This window comes from Lepus europaeus, chromosome 12, assembly GCF_033115175.1.
Source record: "Lepus europaeus isolate LE1 chromosome 12, mLepTim1.pri, whole genome shotgun sequence".
Classification (NCBI taxonomy): Eukaryota; Metazoa; Chordata; class Mammalia; order Lagomorpha; family Leporidae; genus Lepus; species Lepus europaeus.
The window spans coordinates 102,003,805-102,030,153 of record NC_084838.1 but is presented as its reverse complement, the minus strand read 5'-3'; the positions used below and the strand labels follow the sequence as shown (position 1 = coordinate 102,030,153).

Here is a 26,349-nt window from a genome sequence, read left to right as displayed (position 1 = left end):
CAACAAACAGCACTTAAGTCACTTATTATTTCCCAATGATTAATCCAACAGACAAAATCAGTTCTTTTACGCAATCCTGATTTTATTCAGTTAGGAAACCAAGGTACAAAATTATTTTTCACCAAATCATGAGAAAATACAATATTATCCCTATATTATACTCACTATAAGAAGCACGGGGGAAAAAGTATATTTGCTCAAAGACTCACCAATAAGGCATATTTTCCACCACACATTTAGGTAAACTACAGTTCTACAAAGCTGATCGCTAAGTTTTCACACATGAAAAAAGCTCGCTCTTTCTCCTGAAAATACTTTACCTTTCTGTCAAAACTGGAACATCTTCTTTTTACTATCACAGCTATACAGCTAAGGCAATTTTAAAAACATAAATGGCAGGGAAAAACAAGTAACTATTCAGTGTTAGCTTTTAAAATACTCGATACATTTCTGGTTTTTTTACTGACAAATAAAACCAGCTGCTGTTTTTTAAATCAATGATACTGTTACGTGAAGTCTCAAAATATTTTCTTGTACTCTGCTTCAAGTAGGACTTCCAAGAATAAGAACAAAGATCAACGTTATCATAAGGGACTTAGAACATCTCACACGGCTCCTTTCCCTTCAAGGTGAGGGACGCCAGGCGCAGGAGGTAGGCCCGTGGATCGGCAGTTACAGGATCAAAGCTGGAACCCATGCTTTTTGATTCTTGTTCTCGTGTGGTTCCCACTATACAATACACGTAGGACAGAGAAAACTAAGTGAGAAAGACAGATACTTTTACTGACGACAGACTTACTGAATTGACAGATATGTTCGTAATAGTTGGATTCTGGCATGGCCGTGATAGTCACCAGTGGACAGCTGTTTCCGGACAGGGTTTCACACAGCACATCTTTTCGGAAATAGATTTGCTGAGGATTGTGTGCTGATTCCAATTTCTGAAGATGCATCTTGATAAAACATGAAAGTATATAATTATTTAAAACTCCCTTTGATATACAGAAATCATGCTTCCAGATTTCCGAATAACTAGATGTGAATCAGGTTCTTAATCCCTTATCCAAAACCCTCTGGATCAGACATAGTTCAAACACCTGCATCTGGGAGACGTGAGAAGGGTGACACCACGTATACTCCATTAATTATGTAACAGCACCAGCTGGGTCGGGGCAGCAGCCTGCAATAAACACAGTAATCTTTCTGCACTAAAACATATTGACGAGTCAGACCAAGCGTAACCAATACTCTAAATAAGCTGACAGCAGTGTGGGTCAGGATTTGCTATCAAGTGTGTTACAAAAAAGCTCTTGATTTTCAGAATTTTTTGAATTTTGAGTAAAGTAACTAGAGAGCTGTACCAGCAATCTAAGGAAGGATGAAAGATATGTAGCACAAATTTTTAACTACTTATTTTTCCAATTTCAAAGTTAATACAAGTTCACTGTAAAACATGTGAAGGAGTATAAAGAGGGGCCTGCGCCGTGGCTCACTTGGTTAATCCTCCGCCTGCAGCACCAGCATCCCATATGGGCGCCAGGTACTAGTCCTGGTTGCTCCTCTTCCAGTCCAGCTCTCTGCTGTGGCCCGGGAGGCAGTGGAGGATGGCCCAAGTGCTTGGGGCCCTGCACCCGCATGGGAGACCAGGAAGAAGCTCCTGGCTCCTGGCTTCGGATCAGCGTAGTTTTGGCTGTGGCAGCCATTTGGGGAGTGAACCAATGGAAGGAAGACCTTTCTCTCTGTCTCTCTCTCTCACTGTCTAACTCTGTCAAATAAAAAAAAATAACGAAAAATTTTAAATGTCTACCAACTGCATCACCTAGATTACTACTAACAAATGCAATGTATGTAAATAAAAGTGTGATTATATATGACCTTTTTTTTTGGACAGGCAGAGTGGACAGTGCGAGAGAGAGAGAGACACAGAGAAAGGTCTTCCTTTTGCCGTTGGTTCACCTTCCAACGGCCACTGCGTCGTGCTGATCCGAAGCTGGGAGCCAGGTGCTTCTCCTGGTCTCCCATGTGGGTGCAGGGCACAAGCACTTGGGCCATCCTCCACTGCGCTCCCGGGCCATAGCAGAGAGCTGGCCTAGAAGAGGGGCAACTGGGACAGAATCCGGTGCCCCGACCAGGACTAGAACCTGGTGTGCTGGCGCCACAGGCAGAGGATTAGCCTATTGAGCTGCAGCGTCGGCTGATTATATATGACCTTATAATCTGATGTTTTCACTTATTAATTTATGCATGCATAACTACACACATACAGTCACACAATACCAATAAACACAGTAAGTGTTTCTGAGTGCACAAATTTCGATGGTTTTATTATATAGCTATACCAAAATTGCCCAAGTCCTTATTTTTAGGTACTTAGCTGGTTTTCAAGGCCTGTACCTAGGGTCATTCATACAATCACTAGTGACTCAGTGGTCACTAACTGCCAGGGACTGCAGGGCACTGGAGATGCACCAATGAACAAAAGGATCCTGTACCCTTGGGAAAATGCAGTGTGCTATGCGAGCTGGGGGGAGCCTCACTGGGTCTGGGCAGTGAGGACAGCTCTTCCAGAGAGTTACACACAAGCTGAGATCTGAAGGATGAGCACAGAGGACAGAGCACAGAGCAAGACCACAAGGTAAGACAAAACAAAGGCATTGTAAATACCTCAGAAATCTTCATTATAGCTGGGGCAGAAAGAACAAGGGTAAGAACCAGAGAACCCAGGGCCAGTGCTGTGCTGTAGCAGGCTAAGCCTTCACCTGCAGTACTGGTGCTGGTTCGAGACCCGGCTACTCCACTTCCCATCCAGCTCTCTGCTATGGCCTGGGAAAGCAGTAGAAGATGGCCCAAGTCCTTGGGGCCCTGTACCCGCTTGAGAGACCTGGAGGAAGCTCCTGGCTCCTGGCTTTGGATAGCCCAGCTCTACCCGTTGTGGCCACTTGGGGAGTGAACTAGAGGATAGAAGATCTTTCTCTCTGTCTATCCCTCTCTCTGTCTGTAACTCTAACTCTGAAATAAATAAATAAATAAAATCTTAAAAAAAAAAAAAAGAAAGAGAGAGAGAGAGAGAGAGAGAGCGAGCCCACTACAGAATGAAGAGCCTCGTAGACTGGTCTTTCCCGAAGCATGGTCAATGTACTTCTGGAATTGACATAACTGATATGTGAATAGTCTTCACAAAAGAGCTTAAAAAAATTTAAGGAAAGTGGGACTATGAGATAAATTTATTTTGGTGCAAAACATTTTTTAAATCCCTGCATACGTTTTCATAACATGCATTTCCTATGAACTTCATACACAGGGATTTCAAAATTGTTCACACCAAAATAAAACTTATCTTTTAAATCTATTTTTTAAGTTTTTTTTTAAAAAAGTCAACATCTTTTAAGATTTATTTTTATTTATCTGAAAGGCATAGTTACAGAGAGAGAGAGATACTCCATCTGCTGGTTCACTCTCCAAATGGCTGCAATAGCCAGGGCTGGGCCAATTCAAAGCTAGGGGTCAGGAGCTTCTTCTAGGTCTCCTACCCGAGTGCAGGGGCCCAAGCACTTGGGCCACCCTCAGCTGCTCTCCTAGGCATGTTAGCAGGGAGCTGGATGGGAAGTGGAACAGCCAGGACCTGAACCAGCACCCCTATGAATGCCAGCATCACAGGCAGCAGCTTTACCCACTACATCACAGCACCAGCCCCTTCCATCAATTTTCTGAAAGGTATAAATTAGAAAAAAAAGTCAAGCAAATTAAGCTTTTTATTATTCCACGTATATTAACTTAGGATCAGGTCATTTAGGAAATGACCTATTCTGAAGTATGCTTGAAGATAAACATTAAATAAATAATAGTGCAAGCAGTAGGTGGATACGTCCAAAAAAATGTGAAAAAATAGTAGAGAAAGGACAGAAAGAACCATGGTAAGCATTACAGCCGTCATACAGAGGGCAAGACCAATCACTAAGAGTTTTAAGCAGAGGATTTATGATAAGATTTTCTGTAAAAGAGCCCATCTGACAGCAGTGTGAGGAAAATACGGATGAAAAAGAAAGGGGTAAAAATGAATCTGACAACACCAGGCAGGGTTGGTAGGGTTCCAGGCAAGAAATATGGTAATGTCCTGCCAAGGTCAGGGCACTGTGACTGCAAGAAGGCAGAAGTACTCAGAATAAAGATAACACTAGTATGTTGAACCAACCCTGCATACCAGGGATAAATCCCACTTGGTCTGGGTGGATGATCTTTCTGATGTGTTGTTGCATTCTATTGGCCAGAATTTTATTGAGGATTTTTGTGTCTATGTTCATCAGGGAAATTGGTCTGTAATTCTCTTTCAATGCTGCATCTTTTTCTGGTTTAGGAATTAAGGTGATGCTGGCTTCATAGAAAGAATTCGGGAGGATTCCCTCTTTTTCAATTGTTCTGAATAGTTTCAGAAGAATTAGAGTTAGTTCTTCTTTAAATGTCTGTTAGAATTCAGCAGTGAATCCATCTTGTCCTGGGCTTTTCTTTTTGGGAGAACCTTTATTACTGATTAAATTTCTGACTCGGTTATGGGTCTGCTTAGGTTTTCTATGTCTTCATGGCTCAATTTAGGTAGGTTGTATGTGTCCAGGAATCTATCCATTTCTGGTAGATTTCCCTGTTTGCTGGCATACAACTCTTTGTAGTAATTTCTGATGATTCTAATTCTATGGTGTCTGTTGTTACATTCCTTTTTTCATCTCTGATTTTACTGATTTGGGTCTTTTCTTTTTTTTAGTTAGTTGGGCTACAGAACTAAGTCATCAAGTGCCATGTATTCTAATGCTATGGTACTGCACACAGACACATACCCGAACATGACCAGAGTGTAGGCTGCAGCCTACATTTAGTATTCCCAGCCTTCATTCTTTCTTTTATGCTATATAGATTATGTTTCTCTCATCCCCCTCCCCCTCCAAGCCTGCTTCTAATCACAGAGCTCAAATTCTTTCCTGGTCAACTGACCGTATTATCATGATCCTCAGCAATCTGGATAGACACTCTGCTCGCAGAATGAATCTACCTTAGTTGCTCATTTAACAAATATACTTGTCTTAGTTTGATTCTGTTTTATAATAAAAATATCCAAAAGTCCCAAAAAGTCTGACAAAACAACTCCTATAACTCACTATTTTCAGAAAATCTGGATCTAGTACTCCGTAATGAAACCATTTCCTACAGAAAAACCCACACTGCATCTTTACTTCTCCAACACTTCTGATGGCAAGTAGAAATCTTACCTAGTGAAAACTTATAAATCATGGGATCTTACCTATAGCTTTCTACAAAAAATGGGAAGTAAAAATTATGTCAAATTTCCTTAACATTTCTTTCTATTAAAAGTAAGGACCAGGGAACCCATGCTGTGGCACAGGTTAATCCTCCACCTGCAATGCTGGCATCCCATACGGGCGCCAATTCAAGTCCCAGCTGCTCTTCTTCCTATCCAGCTCTCTGCTATGGTCTGGGAAAGCAGTAGAAGATGGCCCAAGCCCTTGGGCCCCTGCACCCGTGTGGGAGATCTGGAAGTAGCTCCTGGCTCCTGGCTTTGGATCCGAGCAGCTCTGGTCATTGCGGCCATCTGGGGAGTGAACAAGCAGAAGGAAGACCTTTCTCTTTGTCTCTCCCTCTCACTGTCTGTAACTCTCTCAAATAAATAAAATCTTTAAAAGAAAAATAAGGACCACATTCCCATTTTACTCCCTTTAACATTTTCAGTAAACACTATAATGTTTTCTAAAATCTTCAACACTGAATTGTACTTTATTAAGATATTCAATGAAAAGCAATTTTGCTTCAATTGTCTGACAGACATGCATTCAACACAGTAATAGCCACAATACAACTCAGAGTTCTCACCTGTAAAGTGGAATACGTATATGGATAGTGATAAGCGAAGTAGCAAACATCATCTTTATGTGGGAAGTTGACAGTAAATGTAATTGTATAGTAGGATTTTCCCTTTTGCCCACCTGCAGCAACTGAACTTCTTGAGAAGTGATTTCTGTAATAGAAATGCATAAAATGTTTTTTCAGTCCACACAAATTCAAATTTTCCTGGCCTCTTTTAATAAATAGAATCCCAGAGTGAGAAAAAAAGAAACCCTAACCTGTAAGAAGTTTAATTTATATACCCTATAAAAAAAACCAGATTTGATCTATGAGCTACATGGAATCTGTTCTCTTTGTATTAATGTCACATTAACACGGGAATTGATGAGAACTGTGTTGTAGTAATTACCATGCATTTGCAGTGACCCTGAGAATCTAAACAGCAATAAATTCCTTTCAAAACTAAAAAAAAAATCTAAATATAAACTGAAGAGAAAACAGATTAGGTGCTCGCAAAGCAATTCATCATTACTAGTCAAAGACATTACTTATCATGCCTGGATTTCTACCTAAATGGAACTACCTAATATGACACATCAATAAAATTTCAGAAGTCCATTCTTTGATGACTACGCATACTACCCAACATAAGCAATGAGCAGCAATGGCTGCTACAATCAGCTGATGAAAGGCTACAGAAAAGTACATAATAACAGATCATTTTGATACTGGACTCATCAGGTTACAATCCCCGAATTCATTAATCATCTTAAAATTACAAAGACACAAATTATCAAAGATAATTTTGTTTCTTGATGTGATACAATAGGAATTCACTGCACTACCTCCGAAGTATTCTTGCCAAAAACCAAAACTGAAATTGATTAAGCTTCCAGAAGCACCAGTTTAATCAAGACAGCAGAATTTGTTGGAGCTGGCATTGTGGTGTGGCAGGCAAGGCAGTCCCCGGCAATACCAGTATCCCATATGGATGCCGATTCATGTCCCAGCTACTCCACTTCTGATTCTAGGAAAAGCAAGAAAAGATGGCCCAACTGTTTGGGCCCCAGCACTCACATGGGAGACCTTGGCTCCTATTCGGCCTGGTCCAGCCCTAGCCATCTGGGGAGTCCAGCAAGATAGAAGATCTCTCTCTCTCTCCCTCTCTCTCCCTCTCTCTCTCTCTCTCTCCCTATCTTTAACTCGGACTTTCAAATACATAAATAAGTCTTTAAAAAAAGACGTATTTGTTAACATTCTTGGAATTCAATTTACAAAATCCAAATGTGAAAAATTTTTCATGATGAATAATCCAGTTTCTTTGACAAATGAACAATTTAAAAAATAGAAAAAACAATGTGAAATTGTGATTGAAACAAACCAACTATAAAACAGTAATTTTGAGGCAACTGGGGGATTTTGAACACTGACTGGATTTCTCATCATACCAAGGCACTTTCTTTTCTGAGGTAGGATAGTGGTACTATAGTCAGATTGTCTTAAAAGATCTTCATCTTTCAGAGATATACTTTTGAGTATTTATGGATAAAATCCGCTATCTGGAAACCACTTTAAGGTTCAGTGTGGTAGCAGGGGTGAAAGTATAGCTAAAATAAAGCTCCCCATGTACTGATAGTTACTGAGAGGGAGTGATGACCTGGGGCCTCCTGCTCTGACCCTCTGCTTGTGTGAATGCCTGAAGACATCCATAATAAAAAGGTTTTTAAACTATAAGTACTTCCCAGACTTGAAGGACCACTAGCATATGCTGATTTAAAGAGGCTATCTTTACCAACGTTACTTCCAAAATCTGTAATCATTTTGAATCATTTAAAGCTTAACTGAAGAAAAATCAGGGCCTGTAGTGATTTATTTGTGCACATAAATATTCAGGTATTTTCAAATTGGTATAGTCTGCATCAGCTTACTGAGTATATGTCCAATGGCAAGTGCTAAGGACTAAGAAACACACACAACAAATTCAAGAACCACTCTTTGTCAACTCTTCCTTAAAAAGTTTAAAACCTAGTTGGAAAGGTATGCACATCACCATACTGTAGCTTACGGCAGTTTACAGCCAATAAATCTGTAAAACTCACATTATTTCATATATTTGTGGAAGGTAGGTTTATTCTGTTTCATATAAAAGGCAAACAAGCATCCCATTGACTTAACTAACATGAAAAGGTAACACACTGCAAAAAAATAGGTTTCACTCCATGCTACATGAAGTTCAGGCTTTGGAAAAGCAACCAGAACAATGTCTACATAGAAAATGGTTAATAAATGTTGAATTGAACTGATTCCAATTCCAGATCTGGAAGCTGCCGAGAGAAAAAAACAAAAACTGAACATGTGAAAAAGCCTTCCATCACTGCTCACGTAGAACAATCTGCCATGCTATGACCAGTTAGCCTGCAATATGAAAATCATCCATGGACTGATGACTGCCGTGCAAAAGCAGAGATGCACCGAAGAAACAATGTATCCTTAAAACATTTCACCCTAGTGGTCTAAATAACTCTGCAAAAATCTAGCCAAGCACTGCCCAGATTGTCAGTGCTCCAATCCAACCTAACAGAATGAGAACAAGATCAAAGAGTATTTCCCTATGAGCCAAGGGGAGTATGAGATACTCCCAGGTACACATGAATTACTCTATCTCTATTCCTCACTTATTTGCTATTTATTTTGCTAAGAAAAGTCAGGCTAGGGGTTGGGGGACTTTACTAAGATAAATATCAAAGAATATTTTCCCCAAAAAGTAACAGCACTTAAGAACAAGATTTTTCCAAAGCCATGCCATAAAGTGTTAACAACAGTTCAGTTTTTAAAGTCTGCTAACTGACAATGCTAAAAAAATAAAGGACACTAGTGTTAGCTAAGCACAACATAAAAAGTCAAAATCCACTCTGGAAACACCAGGACTGAGACCACAAGAGAGAAGAAAGGGGATGTCCAGTGGATTCAGCAGTGGAACATGTCTGGACACGTCACATGCAGTAACAGGTAAAACTGGGAAGCAAGAGAGACGAGAATCCCGGATTATCTAGAAGCAGAGTTGGAGAATAAGTCAATTTTTCCACAGAAGCAATAAATGATTTCTAGCATTTATTTCTCACTTGCTGAGCACATCACCTGGTTGAAGTAAAAATCGCACTGTGTAAGCTGACGTAACGTACCTGTGGGACACATCTCCAATTAAAATATTTTGGAAATCAAGGTGAAGTAAACATTTGTAAATACAGGAAGGGAAAAGGTAAGAATTTTAATAGCTATCACAGGAACAAAAAGCCACTGTAAATTACCAGCTGTAATTCCTAACTTCAGTTTTATTCAATGACGTTTTCAGTTTAAAGCTAGGTTAAAGATATTTAGTAGCAGAGACAAGGTTTGGGCCTAGCTCTGTCCACACACACATTTTATTTCTATTATATGTGAGGGGAATATGTTTTATGAAAAAACTACACACAGTTATCAGTATTTTTATGCATCAAAATAAACTTATTTTATTAAAAAGACTTTCTGAAGTCCCCTTCTATACTTCCTAAGTGGACCTCAAATTCTAAAGGACTTCTTAAAATTGCAAAGGTGTAACATCACAACTTGACGAGTGCAATAATTCTATTTTTATCTTTACATTGAAATAGAATGAAGGCACTATCCCCTTTCTGTAAAGTTGAAATCCTATTATTCTTTGCATACTTACTTATAGTAACAAATGTCAGTTCCCATACGAATCCACCATGGTCTGGCATTTAATGCTTCCTGAACCGAATACATGAGTGGTTGCATACCTTTGAGAGACAGAGAGGAAAAAAAGAGAGAGAGAAGAGAGAGAATTCTTTTCAGCATCTTTTAGTTAAAAAGTAGTCTTGCCTTTGTAGAAAGCATCAAAGTTCAGGAAATCCGAACTCAGTTTCTTCATATGTGTAAGAAAAAAATCTGAGAAATTTTTTTTAAGAATCTAGGTCAATCAATATTATGCTTTTGCTCTTTAGTTGAACTAAAACAGGATTACAATTTTTGGATGAAAAACCACTAAACTTTTTTCTATTAAATTTTCAATATTAGATCAATTAAAGATCCTTATAACAAGTCAGTCAGAAATATATGAAGAAATACTGTCTAAGCATCTCTGCAACTCCCCATGAATTCCCTTCTCCACTAAAATTCCATGGGAAAAATCCATCCAAATAGGTCTTTTCTTTCCTTACTCTTTTCCATACAAAGGCATGCCTGCAGTAGAGAAGAGGAGGAGTGACTGTTAAAAACAGTATTAAGTATCGCTTTTCGGCCTTTTGGCTAAGATCAAGTGTAAAAATAGGATTAAATGTACAGTATGCTTTCTTGGACATACTTAGAAAAATGTTTTCCATGTAAACTTTAAAAGCATCTCATTTCTTCAAATTATACACTACTTTGCTAACAAGAAATAATTTCACATGTTAATTTTAGAAAGACGGACAATTTTTACTGAGATCTGGTTTGACTTCACTTAAACTCTGCTTTAAGGATACGATCATATTCTTGGCACAGAATTTACATTTATCTCTTACATTTATCTGGGAGGGGAGGACATTTGGCCCAGCAGTTAAAGATGCTGGTTAAGAGGTTCACATCACATGTCGTAGTGCCTCAGTTCAACACCCACTCCCCTCCGGCTTCCAGCTTCCAACCAGCGCAGACACTGGGAAGCAGTGGGTGCCACCCACCCACGGGGCAGACTTAGATGGAGTTCCTGACTCCCAGCTTCATAACCAACCATTGCAGGCATTTAGAGAGTTAACCAGCAGATGGGAGTGCTCTCTCTTGCTCTCTCTCTCTTTCATAAATGAAAAAAAGTTTCTAAAGAACTTATTTGCATCTTTACAGGATTTTTTCTTTCTGCTTTTCTTCTTTTTCCCAGTTTTTATTTATTTGAGACACAGAGCTAGATAGAGAAAGAGACGGCTCGTCCATAGGTTCACTCCCAAACTGCCTGCAACAGCAGAGGCTGGGCCAGTCTGAAGCTAGGTGCCCAGATCCCAATCCAGTGTCTTCCACGGGCACCGGGGAAGTGAGTTCCTGTGGCTTCCCTGGGTACACGTTAGCAGGAAGCGGGAACTGGAACGGATCTGAGACCTGAACCCAGGAACTCTCACTTTCTTTCGCATTTCTAACTGCTTGTTTCAACAAGGAATACTGGTGACTCTTTGAATTTATCTTATATTCACACTGTCCAATACACTCACTACTTGGAACAGGTTTTGGGTAGTCTCTGGATTTCCTAGGTATACAATCATATTATTTGCAAATTAAAATCTTTTATCTCCATTTGTTGCATTTAGAGTAGTTATTTCATTTTACAATTTCATTGCATTTAAAGAAATCAAGCAACCTCAAAAGATGATACTAAGTTAGAGCAGTAATATAAGCAGGTATACACGGCAGGAGGTGGTTCCTGTCATTATCAGATGCATGGCAGCACGTTCCCCCAATGAACACTACTCTCATTCTAGCCACATGATGCCTTCCCAGTCACTGTTAGAAAGCCCCACATGATGCTACACTTCAAGGCTGACTCGCTGGCTCTGCTGTTCACCCGGGCCACAAGAATGCTTTCATTCTTTTCTGGATTTCTCTTACAGGCAGCTGGAGCATGGGATACGGCTGACTGCTCTGGATCTTAATCAGAGCTCCCCCAAAGGTCTGCTCCTGCTCCTGAATGTTCTAGGAAACCGGGGGCTCCCTCCCCGCAGCCTCAATAAAAACCCCAAACTGGCCTCAGGATGCAAGGTGGGAGTTCTTCTACTGACAGGTTAAGCTTTCTCTTTTACCCTCAAACCTTGTCCTTGTTGTTTTGGTACGGCAACAGGGACAGAGACCAAGCTTTGGTGACAGTAAGAACACACAACAATGTCTTGTCTCTAATTTTAATCAAGATGTTCCACCACTCAATGTTATATCTGCCATTTCCTAAAAACCAACTGTATCACATTTAAGTAACAAAAACAGCTAACGCTGAATAGTTTCTAAGCACCAGACATGGTTCTAAATATGTTTACGTATACTAAGGTATTAAACCCTCACATTTGCATTATGTGCAGTAGATACTACTAGTATTCCCATAATTTGGGTGGTTTCACCATAATTCTTATTACACTAAAAAGTTTTAATCATTATATCAAATGCCTCTTCAGTCTCTACTAATAGAATCATAAGGCTTTTCTCCTTTAAACAATTGGCATAATACATCATGCTGGTAGGTATCCTACTGTGAACTCATTCTGGGAAAATATTATTCTTCTATTAGCATGTAATTTAATGAATTGATATTTAGAATTTTTGCAATTAAATTCCTAGGTTTTTTTTAAACTACCTATACCAACTACTGGTTTTCAAGATTAGACTAGCTGCAGAAAAATTAATTCAAAAGCTTCCTAATGTTCACTGGAATAATAAAACCACAATCTATTTTTTAAAATATTTATTTATTTATTTATTTGAGAGGCAGAGTTACAGAGAGAGGGATGGACATACACACACACACACACATACACAATCTTCCATCTGCTGGTTCATTTCCCAAACAGTCACAATGGCCGAGGCTGGACCAGGCTGAAGTAAGGAGCCTGGAACTCTGTCTAGGTCTCCCATGTGAGTGTAGGGGCCCAAGGACTTGGGTCATGATCTGCTGTCCTCCTGGGTACATCAGCAGGGAGTTGGACTGGTAATGGAGAAACTGGGACTCAAACCAGCTGCCCACATGGTATGCCAGTATTGCAGGCAGCAGCTTAACCTGCTGTGACACAATGCCAGCTCACATACAATTTTTTTTAAAAACATAATAATTTGCACAGTTCATCTGGAATACCATCTCAATATGGTAACTAATAAATACATATATTTATTTCAACAGTTATAGCTTGTATAGAATCATTTTGTTTTCTTTTTCACTATTTTTGGCATTTATTGTTATTAATTCTTTTCTCTTCCTTTTGGCTTTATTTTATTCTTCTATTTTCTCTTTCTAATTTCTGAAGTTATTTTCAGTCTTTTTCTACTTTAAACAATGGAAGCTACTATAGACTTTCAAGTTCCTCTGACGGCCAGCTGACTACAAGTCATACTCCTGAAGTCCTCCCCCCCAGACTCCTTTCTAGATCAATGCTGGCCAGCTCAACTTCCATTAGGAAGCAAAGGTTTTATATATGCTCATCTAGTCGGGCAGCCTCAAGCACAGGAAATGAGCCTAGCTCCACTGAAGATCTGTATTTTAAAAATATTTTAATTCACTTAAGTTTAAATAGGGAGATGAGAAACCAAGATGGCAGCTGAGTAAGGCGCTCCATAACCACCTTCCTGCAGAGACACCAACGTGAACAGCTACACACACAGCAGGTCTCCTTTACAGCGAAGCCAGCTCAGAGACCGCAGCATCTCATCTTGTTATGAGTCACATTACAGGAAGCAGGAAGGAAAGGGTTGTCTGCATCGCCCTCCTTTGGCTCCATGGAGCAGGACATGGAGCAACCATCCCTCTTGGCAGAGAGAGACAGTAGACTGAATCTCATTACCAGGCCCACTGCAAAAACTCCAATTGCACTCAGCACCCTGCCCCAGCACCCCGGCACAAACATGTGGAATGAATATTTGGATTTCTCCACAGCCAGGTAGCCATTGCCACTGCTTCCCCAATGATCGGCAGAAAGAAAAACTCCAGTTACACAGAGAGGCCAGGAAAGGGAGCTCAGAGCTGGGCCTACCATGCTAAGACCCAGGACCTGATAAGACCCAAATGTCTCTGGCCTTGGGCCAGGCTGGTGTTCCCAGACCGAGCCTCTAGAATTGCCTGCCATTGGCTGGAGACCTGAGCTCTGGGGAGTCTGCTCATGTTGGGCTGTTACTGCTGGCCTCTGGTGGGCTTGGTGGTCATCCCCAGGACTTTGTAGGGATCTGTGACTGGGACCCAAGGGTGACCAGCCTAGGGCAGACAGGAAGGGGCCATGAAACTGTGTCTTGGGACCCAATACTGAGCAGGTCTTAACAGTTTTAGTCCCAAGGCCAGGACCGGCCCCAGGATCAGGCAGAGAACTTGACCTCGGTGACACAGACTTTTTTGGTGTGTATCAGTACCAGCCTCTTGTGGGCCTGGTGACTGTGATGCCCAAGGATGAGCTACCCTAGGGCCTGCCTGAAGAGTTGAGGGGCTGCCTCTGTCATCTTCCCCATCCCCACCACCTTGGGCAAAAAGCAAAGAACTGGAGGAGTGTTTGGGGACTCAGCATCAGGCTGATTAAACTCAGCACAGAGCACATCCTATTGGTCCCTGCATCCAGGACGGTGCCTGCAGAGACCCTCATGACAGACGCTGTTCCATGGTCCTGGCTGAGCAGTCCTACACCCCAGCCAACAGCACCAGTGGCTGATGGGTGTGGCGTCGGGCAGTGAGCCCACCTCAGCAGCAGACAGCCCACAGCAGGCTGAGCCCTGGTCCTACCCCCAAGCTGCACTGGTCGTTGGTAGGCTGAGGGCTCTGGAAATGTTCTAGCATTGTGGTGTTGGTGGACACAGAACAAGGAGCCTGAGTCCTCCGTAGGCCAGGAAAAGGCGTACAAGGACAGACTACTCCCTCTAAGGCCTCTGCCCATCAAATGCCGATTTTGGGAAAATCTGAGATTGGGGGGAATTATAAATCAGTAAAAACATATCAATTGTGGGCCTGGAACAAACCACAACTTAGGGTACTATCTAGTGTTGAGACAGAAGTATCCATAGGCTCAGAGAAAAGAACAGATGGCTTAGGATTTCTAGAAAGCGAGCCACAAATGCAGACAGATGATCACACTTAAGCCATCAATGCACAGACAATGTGCTACACCAAGAAGCATCCGGAACTCCCAGAAAGCTGTGATTTCACCCAGAGGGCAAACAAGGCATTAGAAACAGGGGCGGAGCCAAGATGGCGGAAGAGTGAGGGTGCACACAACAGTATGGGAAAAGAAATTTTAACAAGGGTGGAGTTACTGCACCCTTAAGAAGAGACTCAGAGGAAAAAACTGCAGAGGAAACTCTTCCGGATCTAGTGGATGTGACACGGAGGACCTACGAGGAGAGCAAGGTGGCCCACTGCCGCGCCGAGCCGAGCCCTGCCGAGCTGCACGGAGCTGCGCTGAGCCACACCTAGCAGCACCCAGCCGCGCCACTCTGACCCGACCCGTGCCACAGACACGGGGGCCACGAGAGTTGGGAAACAGCGAGACCAGCTACAGAAGCCCACCCACAGAATTTGAGCCCCGGCGCTGGAAGGAAAGGTAACCTGAGACATTGGCCGTGAAGATTAGACCGTGGTCCGAGCTCACGCGGTGGGGAGGGGGAACTACACCAGGCTGACTGAAGAAAAAAAAGGGGGGGGGAACCAGCTGGGACACTAGCCTTTCTCTGCACTCTCCTTACAAACCCCAGAAAGACAAAGAGCAGGGACGACGTTACATAAGAAAAACAAACTCTTTAGCCTAGGCAACACTGAAGAAGCAAACAGAGCTCATTGGCCACACCTCCAAGATGCCAAACAAACGTAGAAACCAAGGTAACAAGAGCAAGGAAGACACTATAATGCCCCCAAATGAAAAAGACACCCCAATTCAAGATTATGAAGATGATGAGATAGAAGAAACACAAGAAGCGGATCTCAAAAAATTGGTAAGATCATTAAGAAGCTCTCAAAAACAAATTCTTGAACTACAGAAATCCTTAATGGACAAGATAGAAAATCTCTCTCGTGAAAATGAAATATTAAGGAGGAATCAAAATGAAATGAAACAACTAGTAGAACAAGAAACAGTGATAGTGACGAGAATCCATAATGAAATGAAGAATTCAATAGATCAAATGACAAACACATTAGAGAGCCTTAAAAACAGCATGGATGAAGCAGAAGAGAGAATATCGGAATTAGAAGACAGAGAACAGGAAAAGAAACAGGCAAACCAAAGAAAAGAAGAGGAAATTAGAAATCTAAAAAATATTGTCGGGAATCTACAGGATACTATTAAAAAACCGAACATTCGGGTCCTAGGAGTTCCTGAAGGCATGGAGAGGGAGAAAGGATTAGAAGGCCTTTTTAGTGAGATACTAGCAGAAAATTTCCCAGGTTTGGAGAAGGACAGAGACATCTTAGTACAGGAAGCTACATAGAAAGACTTTACATTCTTCTCAGCAGTACATGGAACCTTCTCTAGGATTGACCACATGCTAGGCCATAAAGCAAGTCTCAGCAAATTCAAAAGAATTAGAATCATACCATGCAGCTTCTCAGACCATAAAGGAATGAAGTTGGAAATTAGCAACTCGGGAATCCCTAGAGCATGTACAAACACATGGAGACTGAACAACATGCTCCTGAATGAATAATGGGTCATAGAAGAAATTAAAAGAGAAATCAAAAATTTTCTGGAAGTAAATGAGGATAACAGCACATCATACCAAAACCTATGGGATACAGCAAAAGCAGTGTTAAGAGGAAAATTTATATCAATAGGCGCCTACATCAAGAAATTGGAAAGGCACCAAATAGATGAACTTTCAAGTCATCTCAAGGATCTAGAAAATCAGCAGCAAACCAGACCCAAAGCTAGTAGGAGAAGAGAAATAATTAAAATCAGAGAAGAAATCAACAGGATTGAATCCAAAAAAAAACATTACAAAAAATCAGCCAAACGAGGAGCTGGTTTTTTGAAAAAATAAACAAAATTGACACCCCATTGGCCCAACTAACTAAAAAAAGAAAAGACACAAATCAATAGAATTAGAGATGAAAAAGGAAACGTAACAACAGACACCACAGAAATAAAAAGAATCATCAGAAATTACTACAAGGACTTGTATGCCAGCAAACAGGGAAATCTATCAGAAATGGATAGATTCCGGGACACATACAACCTACCTAAATTGAACCAGGAAGACACAGAAAACCTAAGCAGACCCATAACTGAGACAGAAATTGAAACAGTAATAAAGGCCCTCCCAACAAAGAAAAGCCCAGGACCAGATGGATTCACTGCTGAGTTCTACAAGACATTTAAAGAAGAATTAACCCCAATTCTCCTCAAACTATTCAGGGCAATCGAAAAAGAGGGAATCCTCCCAAATTCTTTCTATGAAGCCAGCATCACCTTATTTCCTAAGCCAGAAAAAGATGCAGCATTGAAAGAGAATTACAGACCAATATCCCTGATGAACATAGATGCAAAAATCCTCAATAAAATTCTGGCCAATAGAATGCAACATCACATTAGAAAGATCATCCACCCAGACCAAGTGGGATTTATCCCTGGTATGCAGGGATGGTTCAACGTTCGCAAAACAATCAATGTGATACACCACATTAACAGACTGCAGAAGAAAAACCATATGATTCTCTCAATAGACGCAGAGAAAGCATTTGATAAAATACAACACCCTTTCATGATGAAAACCCTAAGCAAACTGGGTATAAAAGGAACATTCCTCAATACAATCAAAGCAATTTATGAAAAACCTACGGCCAGCATCCTATTGAACACGGAAAAGTTGGAAGCATTTCCACTGAGATTTGGTACCAGACAGGGATGCCCACTCTCACCCACTGCTATTCAATATAGTTCTGGAAGTTCTAGCCAGAGCTATTAGGCAAGAAAAAGAAATTAAAGGGATACAAATTGGGAAGGAAGAACTCAAACTATCCCTCTTTGCAGATGATATGATTCTTTATTTAGGGGACCCAAAGAACTCTACTAAGAGACTATTGGAACTCATAGAAGAGTTTGGCAAAGTAGCAGGATATAAAATCAATGCACAAAAATCAACAGCCTTTGTATACACAGGCAATGCCACGGCTGAGGAAGAACTTCTAAGATCAATCCCATTCAAAATAGCTACAAAAACAATCAAATACCTTGGAATAAACTTAACCAAGGACATTAAAGATCTCTACGATGAGAATTACAAAACCTTAAATAAAGAAATAGAAGAGGATACCAAAAAATGGAAAAATCTTCCATGCTCATCAATATCATCAATATCATCAAAATGTCCATTCTCCCAAAAGCAATTTATACATTCAATGCAATACCAATCAAAATACCAAAGACATTCTTTCCAGATCTGGAAAAAATGATGCTGAAATTCATATGGAGACACAGAAGACCTCGAATAGCCAAAGCAATCTTGTACAACAAAAACAAAGCCGGAGGCATCACAATACCAGATTTCAGGACATACTACAGGGCAGTAGTTATCAAAACAGCATGGTACTGGTACAGAAACAGATGGATATACCAATGGAACAGAATAGAAATACCAGAAATCAACACAAACATCTACAGCCAACTCATATTTGATCAAGGATCCAAAACCAATCCCTGGAGCAAGGACAGTCTATTCAATGAATGGTGCTGGGAAAACTGGATTTCCACGTGCAGAATCATGAAGCAAGATCCCTACCTATCACCTTACACAAAAATTCACTCAACATGGATCAAAAACTTAAATCTATGACCAGACACCATCAAATTATTAGAGAGCATTGGAGAAACCCTGCAAGATATAGGCACAGGTAAAGACTTCTTGGAAAATACCCCAGGAGCACAGGCAGTCAAAGCCAAAATTAACATTTGGGATTGCATCAAACTGAGAAGTTTCTGTACTGCAAAAGAAACAGTCAGGAATGTGAATAGGAAACCGACAGAATGGGAAAAAATATTTGCAAACTATGCAACAGATAAAGGGTTGATAACCAGAATCTACAAAGAAATCAAGAAACTCCACAACATCAAAACAAACAATCCACTTAAGAGATGGGCCAAAGACCTCAACAGACATCTTTCCAAAGAGGAAATCCAAATGGCCAACAGACACATGAAAAAATGTTCAAGATCACTAGCAATCAGGGAAATGCAAATCAAAACCACAATGAGGTTTCACCTCACCCCGGTTAGAATGGCTCACATTCAGAAACCTACCAACAACAGATGCTGGAGAGGATGTGGGGAAAAAGGGACACTAACCCACTGTTGGTGGGAATGTAAACTGGTTAAGCCACTATGGAAGTCAGTCTGGGGATTCCTCAGAAACCTGAATATAACGCTACCATTCAACCCAGCCATCCCACTCCTTGGAATTTACCCAAAAGAAATTAAATTGGCAAACAAAAAAGCCATCTGCACATTAATGTTTATTGCAGCTCAATTCACAATAGCTAAGACCTGGAACCAACCCAAATGCCCATCAACAGTAGACTGGATAAAGAAACTATGGGACATGTACTCTATGGAATACTATACAGCAGTCAAAAACAATGAAACCCGGTCACTTGCAACAAGATGGAGCAATCTGGAAAGCATCATGCTAAGTGAGTTAAGCCAGTCCCAAAGAAACAAATATCATTTGTTTTCCATGATCGGCGACAACTAACTGAGCACCAAAGGGTAACCTGTGGAAGTGTGATGGACACTATGAGAAATAGTGACTTGATCAGCTATGGTGCTGACTATTGATGTACAATGTAACACTTTATCCATTTTAGTATTTTTTTTTTGTAAACTCTGTCTAAATCTTAACTGAAAAGTGATCCCGGTTAAATATAAGAATGAGAAAAAAAGAGGGAGGAGATGTACAAAAGGGGACATGCTCAATTGGATTTGCCCCAAATGATGGCGTTAGAAAAGTGCCAGGGGATTCCAATACAATCCCATCAAGGTGGCATGTACCAATGCCATCTCACCAGCCCAGGTGATCAATTTCAGTTCACAACTGATCACACTGATAGGCCTAAGAGTCAAGGGATCACACAAACAAGATTAATGTCTGCTAATACTAACTGATAAAAAAAAAAAAAGGGAGAGAAGGATCCAACATGGGAAGGGGGAGACACAGCAGACTCATAGAATGACAGATGTCCTAAATAGCACTCTGGCCTCAGAATCAGCCCTTAAGGCATTTGGATCTGGCTGAAGAGTCTATGAGAGTATTTTAGGCATGGAAAGCCAAGACACGCTGGGGAGAAAAAAAAAAAAAGATGAAGAAGAAAAAGGAGACCTAAACGAAGGATATCAGCGAGTGTGAGCCCAGTGGAAAGAACAGGGCCATCAAAGTAGGAGGTACCTTTCTCTGAAGGGAGGAGAGAACTTCCACTTTGACTATGGCCTTGTCGGAATAGGATCGAAGTCGGCGAACCCTAAAGGCTTCCATAGCCTGGCAACTCATGGCTAGAGCCTAGGGAGATTACTGACGCCATAAACAAGAGTGTTAAATTGTTAAATCAACATCAGGAGTCACTGTGTACTTACGTCCCATGTGGGATCTGTCCTTAATAGGTTGTCCAAGGTGAAGTAATGATATAGCTAGTATTGAAACAGTATTTTTTACACATTGTGGTAATGTGTGGGTGGAAATTGATGAAATCTTTACTTAGTATATACTAAAGCGATCTTCTGTATATAAAGATAATTGAAAATGAAAAAAAAAAACCCCTTGGTTTTAAATTGGAAATTACATAGAAAAATAATCAATCTTTTTTTAAAAAAAATATCTTGCAGAATCTCTGCCATTAATGTGATGTACACTGTTATTTAATGCTATAACTAGTACTCCAACAGTATTTTTTTCACTTTGTGTTGCTATGTGAGGGCAAACTTTTGAAATCTTTATATATACTAAACTGATTTTCTGTATATAAAGAGAATTGAAAATGAATCTTGATGGGAATGGAAGGGGAGAGCGAGTGGGAAAGGGGAGGGTTGCGGGTGGGGGGGAAGCCTTTGTAATCCATAAGCTGTACTTAGGAAATTTATATTCACTAAATAAAAAATAAATAAATAAAAACAATTAAAAAAAAGAAAGACTTTCAACCCCCCCCCCCAAAAAAAAAAAAAAAAAACCACCAGGAACTGAAACTTCCAAAGGCTTAGATGAAGATCTCCAGAAAGCTGTTTAAAGAAACTCAATGAAATTCAGGAGAATATAGAGAAAGAATTCAATATTCTAACAGAGAGCTGATGGAGAGATGGAAGTAATTAAACAAAACCAGGCAGAAACTCTTCCACTGATGCCAAATAGATCAAACAGAGAATCAGTGAGTTCCAAGCCAGGCTATTTGAAAATACACAGTCACAGGACACAAAGGAAAAGAGGATCAAGAGGAATGGAGACAGCATACAGGAAATATGGGGTGAAAAGAGCAAATATGCACATTATTGGGGTTCAGGAGGGATTTGAGACTTGCAATTGGGTAGAAAGCATATTCAAAGAGATAATGACAGAACACTTCCCCAACACAGAGAAGCAAACAAGTATCCAAGCAGGAAGATCAAAGATTTAACCCAACCAAGTCTACCTTAAGACCTAATCAAGTTCTCTGTGGTTAAACACAAACAGATGATTCCAGAGCTGCCCGAGAAAAGACGCAAATAAAATGCACAAAGGGATCCCACTGGCCCAACTGCAGACTCCTCAAGGAGCACTTACAGGTTGCGGGCATGAGGGACACCTGTGACGGCACCCAAGGGGGAGAAAACTGCCAGCCAGAACACTGTTTGCCTGGACAAAGGATGTGAGACCTTAGCACCCTCAGACCTGTGTTAGAGAAATGCTGCGGAGAGCTCCTCAGACTAAAAGAGAGAGACACAACCAAGCGGGAAGAAGACATCAGAAGGCGGAAAACTCACTGGTAGAGGAAACAAACGCAGAATGCTCTGACATCGCAAACATGGTGTGTGTCTTTACCGTGGAGACTTTAACAAATTAAAATCACAAGGCCAGCGCTGTGGTGAATGGGTAAAGCCGCCACCTGCAGTGCTGGCACCCAACATGGGCACTGGTTCAGTCCCAGCTGCTCTATCCGGCTCCCTGCTATGCCTGGGAAAGGTTCCTGGCTTTGGATCAGCCCAGTTCCAGCCGTTGTGGCCATTTGGGGAGTGAACCAGTGGATGGAAGTCGACCTCTCGCTGTCTAACTGTGCCTTTCAAATAAATAAATAAATCTTTTTTAAAAACATTATAATCACTGCATTATAATGTTAAGAGATAGGTAATACTGAAAGAGATCAAATGGAATATCTAAAGTTCAAAACATGGAGAGGAATGGAAGACAAACCTAGAGTTCTTTGCTACAATTTATCTCTGTTTTTTGATTCTCTATTTCCCTATGTTTATAAACAAGGTTTTTTCCATTTCAAGATAGCTGGTTATACCCAAAAGAAAGTTTTTGTAAGCTTCATGATGACCACAAAGTAGAACCTATAACAGTCTTGCCAAAAATAATAAGTAACTTTTCTATAAATGAAGATTGCAGGAGAGGGAGAAAAAAAGAAACAACAATAAAATATAAAACAAGTATCAAAATGGCAAAACTAAGACTTTACCTAACAATAATTACCTTAAAATGTCAATGGACTAAATTCTCCAATTAAGATACTGAGTGGCCAAATAGATTTAAAAATTGGACTCAACTATATGATGCTTAAAGAAACTCACTTCACCTTTAAGGATACATATACATATATTGAAAGTGAAAGGATAGAATAAGATATTTCATAAAGGGGCCGCACTGTGGCATAGCAGATAAAGCTGCTGCCTGCAGTGCCAGCATCCCATATGGGCACCGGTTCGAGTTCTGGCTGCTACACTTCCAGTCCATCTCTGTTCTGTGACCTGGGAAAGCAGTAGAAGATGGCCCAAGTTCTTGGGCCCCTGAACCCACGAGGGAGACCCAGAAGAAGCTCCTGGCTCCTGGCTTTGGATCAGCGCAGCTCTGGCAGTTGCGGCCAAGTGGTAGTGAACCAGTGGATGAAGACCTTTCTCTCTCTGTCTCTCCTCTCTCTGTGTAACTTTCAAGTAAAATAAATAAATCTTAAAAAAAAAAAATTCCATGAAAATGGAACCCAAAATAAAGCAGAAGTAGATTTTAAATCAAAAGCAGTAAAAAGAGACCAGGAAGGTCACTGTACACAGATAAAGGGCCGAACAGAGAAACAGGAGACAATGCTTATAAATACACATGCACCTAATCCTGGAGCACCCAAACACACAAAGCAAATATTAACAGACCTAAAGAGAGATACGGACTCCAATACGAAACAACAGTGTGCTTTAACACCCCACTTTCAGAAATGCGCAGATACCCGGGCAGGAAAGAAACAGGAAAGTCAAGTAGCACCTAGACCAGCTGGACCTAACAGACAGTTACACAACTTTCCATCCAGCAAGTACAGAGTGCACATTCTTCTCACTGGCACACGCAACATTTGTTATCCAACAAATCATACGACAGCTCACAAAACAAGTCTCAACGAATTTAAAAGAAATCATATGGAGTATTTCTTCTGACCACAGTGCAATAAACCAAAAATCACTAACAAGAAAAACTTTGGAAACTACACAAATATATGGAAATGAAATAACTTACTCCTGAACAACCAATAGATCGAAGAAGGTATCAAGGAAGAAGTTAAAAAATTTCTTGACATGAATGAAAATGGAAACACAGTATACCAAAACCTATGGGATACAACAAAAGCAGCAGTAAGAGGAAGTCTGTAGTAATCAATGCCTGCATTAAAAAAGAAAAAAAAAGGGGTAAAGTCACAAAGAACTTACTACTGCACCTCAAGGAACCAGAAAGAAAAACAAGAACAAACCTAACCCAAAATTGATAGACTGATACAAACAACAAAACTCAGAACACAAATAAATGACACAGAGACCAAAAAACAACACACAAAAATAAAATCAATGAAGCAAAGAGCTGGTTCTTTTAAAATACAAAAAAGTTGATAAATTCTTAGTGAGACTAAGAAAAAAGAAAGGATTTAAACACATAGAATCAGACAGGAGAAAAGAGACACTATGACTGACACTACAGAAATACAAGGCATTATTAGAGATTACTATGAAGTTATATGAACAAATCCATTAATTTTGAAGAAATGGACAAATTCTCAGACACATATGCCTTATCAAAATTGAATCACAAGGAAAGAGAATACCTACACAGACCAGTCTTAAGTACTGAGATTGAATCTGTCATTAAAAGATAAAGGAAAGAAAAAACTCCCATGAAAGTCAACCGGCTTTACTGTTCAATTACACCAAACTGTTTTTTAAGATGTATTTCTTTTTTATCTAAGATTTATTTATTTTTAATTCAAAGTCAGAGCTACACAGAGAGAGGAGAGGCAGAGAAAGAGAGAGAGAAAGAGAGAGAGAAAGAGAGAGAGAAAGAGAGAGAGAGAGAGAGAGAGATGGTTCACTTCCCAACTGGCGGCAACAGCCAGAGCTGTGCGATCCAAAGCCAGGAGCCAGGAGCTTCTTCTAGGTCTCCCATGCAGGTGCAAGGTCCCAAGACTTGGGCCATCTTCTATTGCTTTCCAGGCCACAGCAGAAAACTGGATGGGAAGTGAAGCAGCCGAGTCTCAAACCAGTGCCCATATGGGATGCTGGTGCTTCAGGCCAGGGCGTTAACCTGCTGCACCACAGCGCTGGCCCAAGGTTTAATTTTCTTTACTTACTTACTTGGAAGGCAGAGTTGGGGGTGGACTGGAAGGGGGTGAGACCTTCCAGCCACTGATCTGCTTCACTCTCCAAATGGCCGTAATGGCTGGAGCTGCTCTAGGCTGAAGTCAGGAGTCCAGAACTCCATCCAGGTCTCCCATGTGGGAAGGGGCCCACATACTTGGGCCAGCTTTCCCAGGAGAAAGCTCGATCAGAAGCAGGGCTGCACTCGAGCACTGTTGCAAGCAGCAGTTTAACCCACTGCGCCACACCCCGAACCCCTTCTACCGAACTTTTAAAGAAGAAAAATGCCGATCATTCTGAAATTATTACCAAAAATAGAAGAGGAAGGAATCCTTCCAAATTCATTCTATGAGGCTAGCATTACCTTTAAACAAAAACCAGGCAAGGACACACACACACACACACACACAAGCTACATACAAATCAATATCTTTGGTAAATACAGATGCAAAAATCCTCAACAAAATAGTAGGAGATCGTATGAAATGGCACATTCAACAGATCTTCTGACCATGATCTAGTCACTCCACGGATTCCAGGGTTCAACACATGCAAATCAACAAATATAATATACCACATTAACAGAATGAAAGACAAAAATCATATGATCAACAAAAGGCAAATAATAAAATCCAACATGCCTTCAAGGTAAAACTGAACAAACCCAGTACAGAAGGAACACACCTCAATATAATGAAGACCATATCTAACAAGTCAACAGCTAACAGCATATTGAACAGGGAAAAGGATGCTCACAAGACAAGGATATCCACTTCTATCACTCCTATTTAACATAATACTGGAGATCCTAGTTACTGTGATCAGGCAAGAGAAAGAAACAAAAGCAATCTAAACTAGAGAGAAGGGACTCTAACTGTCACTGTATACAGATGACATGACCTTACCCACAGAAAACCTCCATGGAGCCAGCATCAGGGTATGGAGGGCTAAGACACCATTTGCAATGCCCGCATCAGTTCAAGTCTCAGCTGCCCCACTTCCCATCCACCTCCCTAGTATTTCACCTGGGAAAGCAGAAGATGCCTGATTACTTGGGCCCCTGCCAACCACATGGGAGACCTGGATGGAATTCCAAGCTCTTGGCTTTGCCCTGGCAGAGCCTACGCTGTTGTGGCCATCTGGAGAGTGAACCTGGCCATCTGGAGAGTGAGCCAATGGATGGAAGATCTATCAATCAATTTCTCTGTCTCTCCCTCTCCATATGTAACTCTATCTTTCAAATAAATAAATATTTTTATTTGTTAAAGATTTTATTTATTTATTTGAGAGGTAGAGTTACAGACAGAGAGAAAGGTCTTTCTTCTGTTGGTTTACTTCCCCAAATGGCCACAACGGCCAGAGTTGTGCTGACCTGAAGCCAGGAGCCTCTCCCAGGTCTCCCATGCAGGGCCAGGGGCCCAAGCACTCAGGCCATCCTCTACTGCTTCCCCAGGCCACAGCAGAGAGCTGGATTGGAAGAGGAGCAGCCGGAACTAGAACAGGCACCCATATGGGATGCCGGCACCGCAGGTGGAGGATTAACCAAGTGAGCCACGGCCGGCCCCATAAATAAACAAATCTTAAAAGAAAAGCTCTGGCCGGCGCCGTGGTTCAATAGGCTAATCCTCCGCCTTGCGGCGCCAGCACCCCAGGTTCTAGTCCCAGTAGGGGCGCCGGATTCTGTCCCGGTTGCTCCTCTTCCAGTCCAGCTCTCTGCTGTGACCCAGGAGTGCAGTGGAGGACGGCGCGAGTGCTTGGGTCCTGCACCCACATGGGAGACTAGGAGAGGCACCTGGCTCCAGGCTTCGGATCAGCGCAGGGCACCAGCTGCAGTGCGCTGGCCGCAGCGGCCATTGAGGGGTGAACCAACGGAAAAGGAAGACCTTTCTGTCTCTCTCTCTCACTGTCCACTCTGTCAAAAAAAAAAAAAAAAAAAAAAAAAAAAAAACCTGAAGACTCCACTAAA

The 26,349-nt window shown here is 41.1% G+C and overlaps 1 protein-coding gene across 4 annotated transcripts in view; it reads right to left on the bottom strand.

Annotated features, from left to right (window-relative positions):
- The window catches only part of AGTPBP1 (ATP/GTP binding carboxypeptidase 1), a 200,998-nt gene that overhangs the window by 34,898 nt on the left and 139,751 nt on the right, over positions 1-26,349 (bottom strand). For all 4 annotated transcript variants that reach the window (XM_062208617.1, XM_062208619.1, XM_062208620.1 and 1 more), the window contains exons 18-20: positions 9,560-9,647; positions 5,878-6,022; positions 800-953 (exon numbers count right to left, since the gene is read on the bottom strand). In XM_062208617.1, coding sequence (XP_062064601.1) covers positions 800-953; positions 5,878-6,022; positions 9,560-9,647 — 387 coding nt within the window. The remainder of the gene's footprint in view (positions 1-799; positions 954-5,877; positions 6,023-9,559; positions 9,648-26,349) is intronic.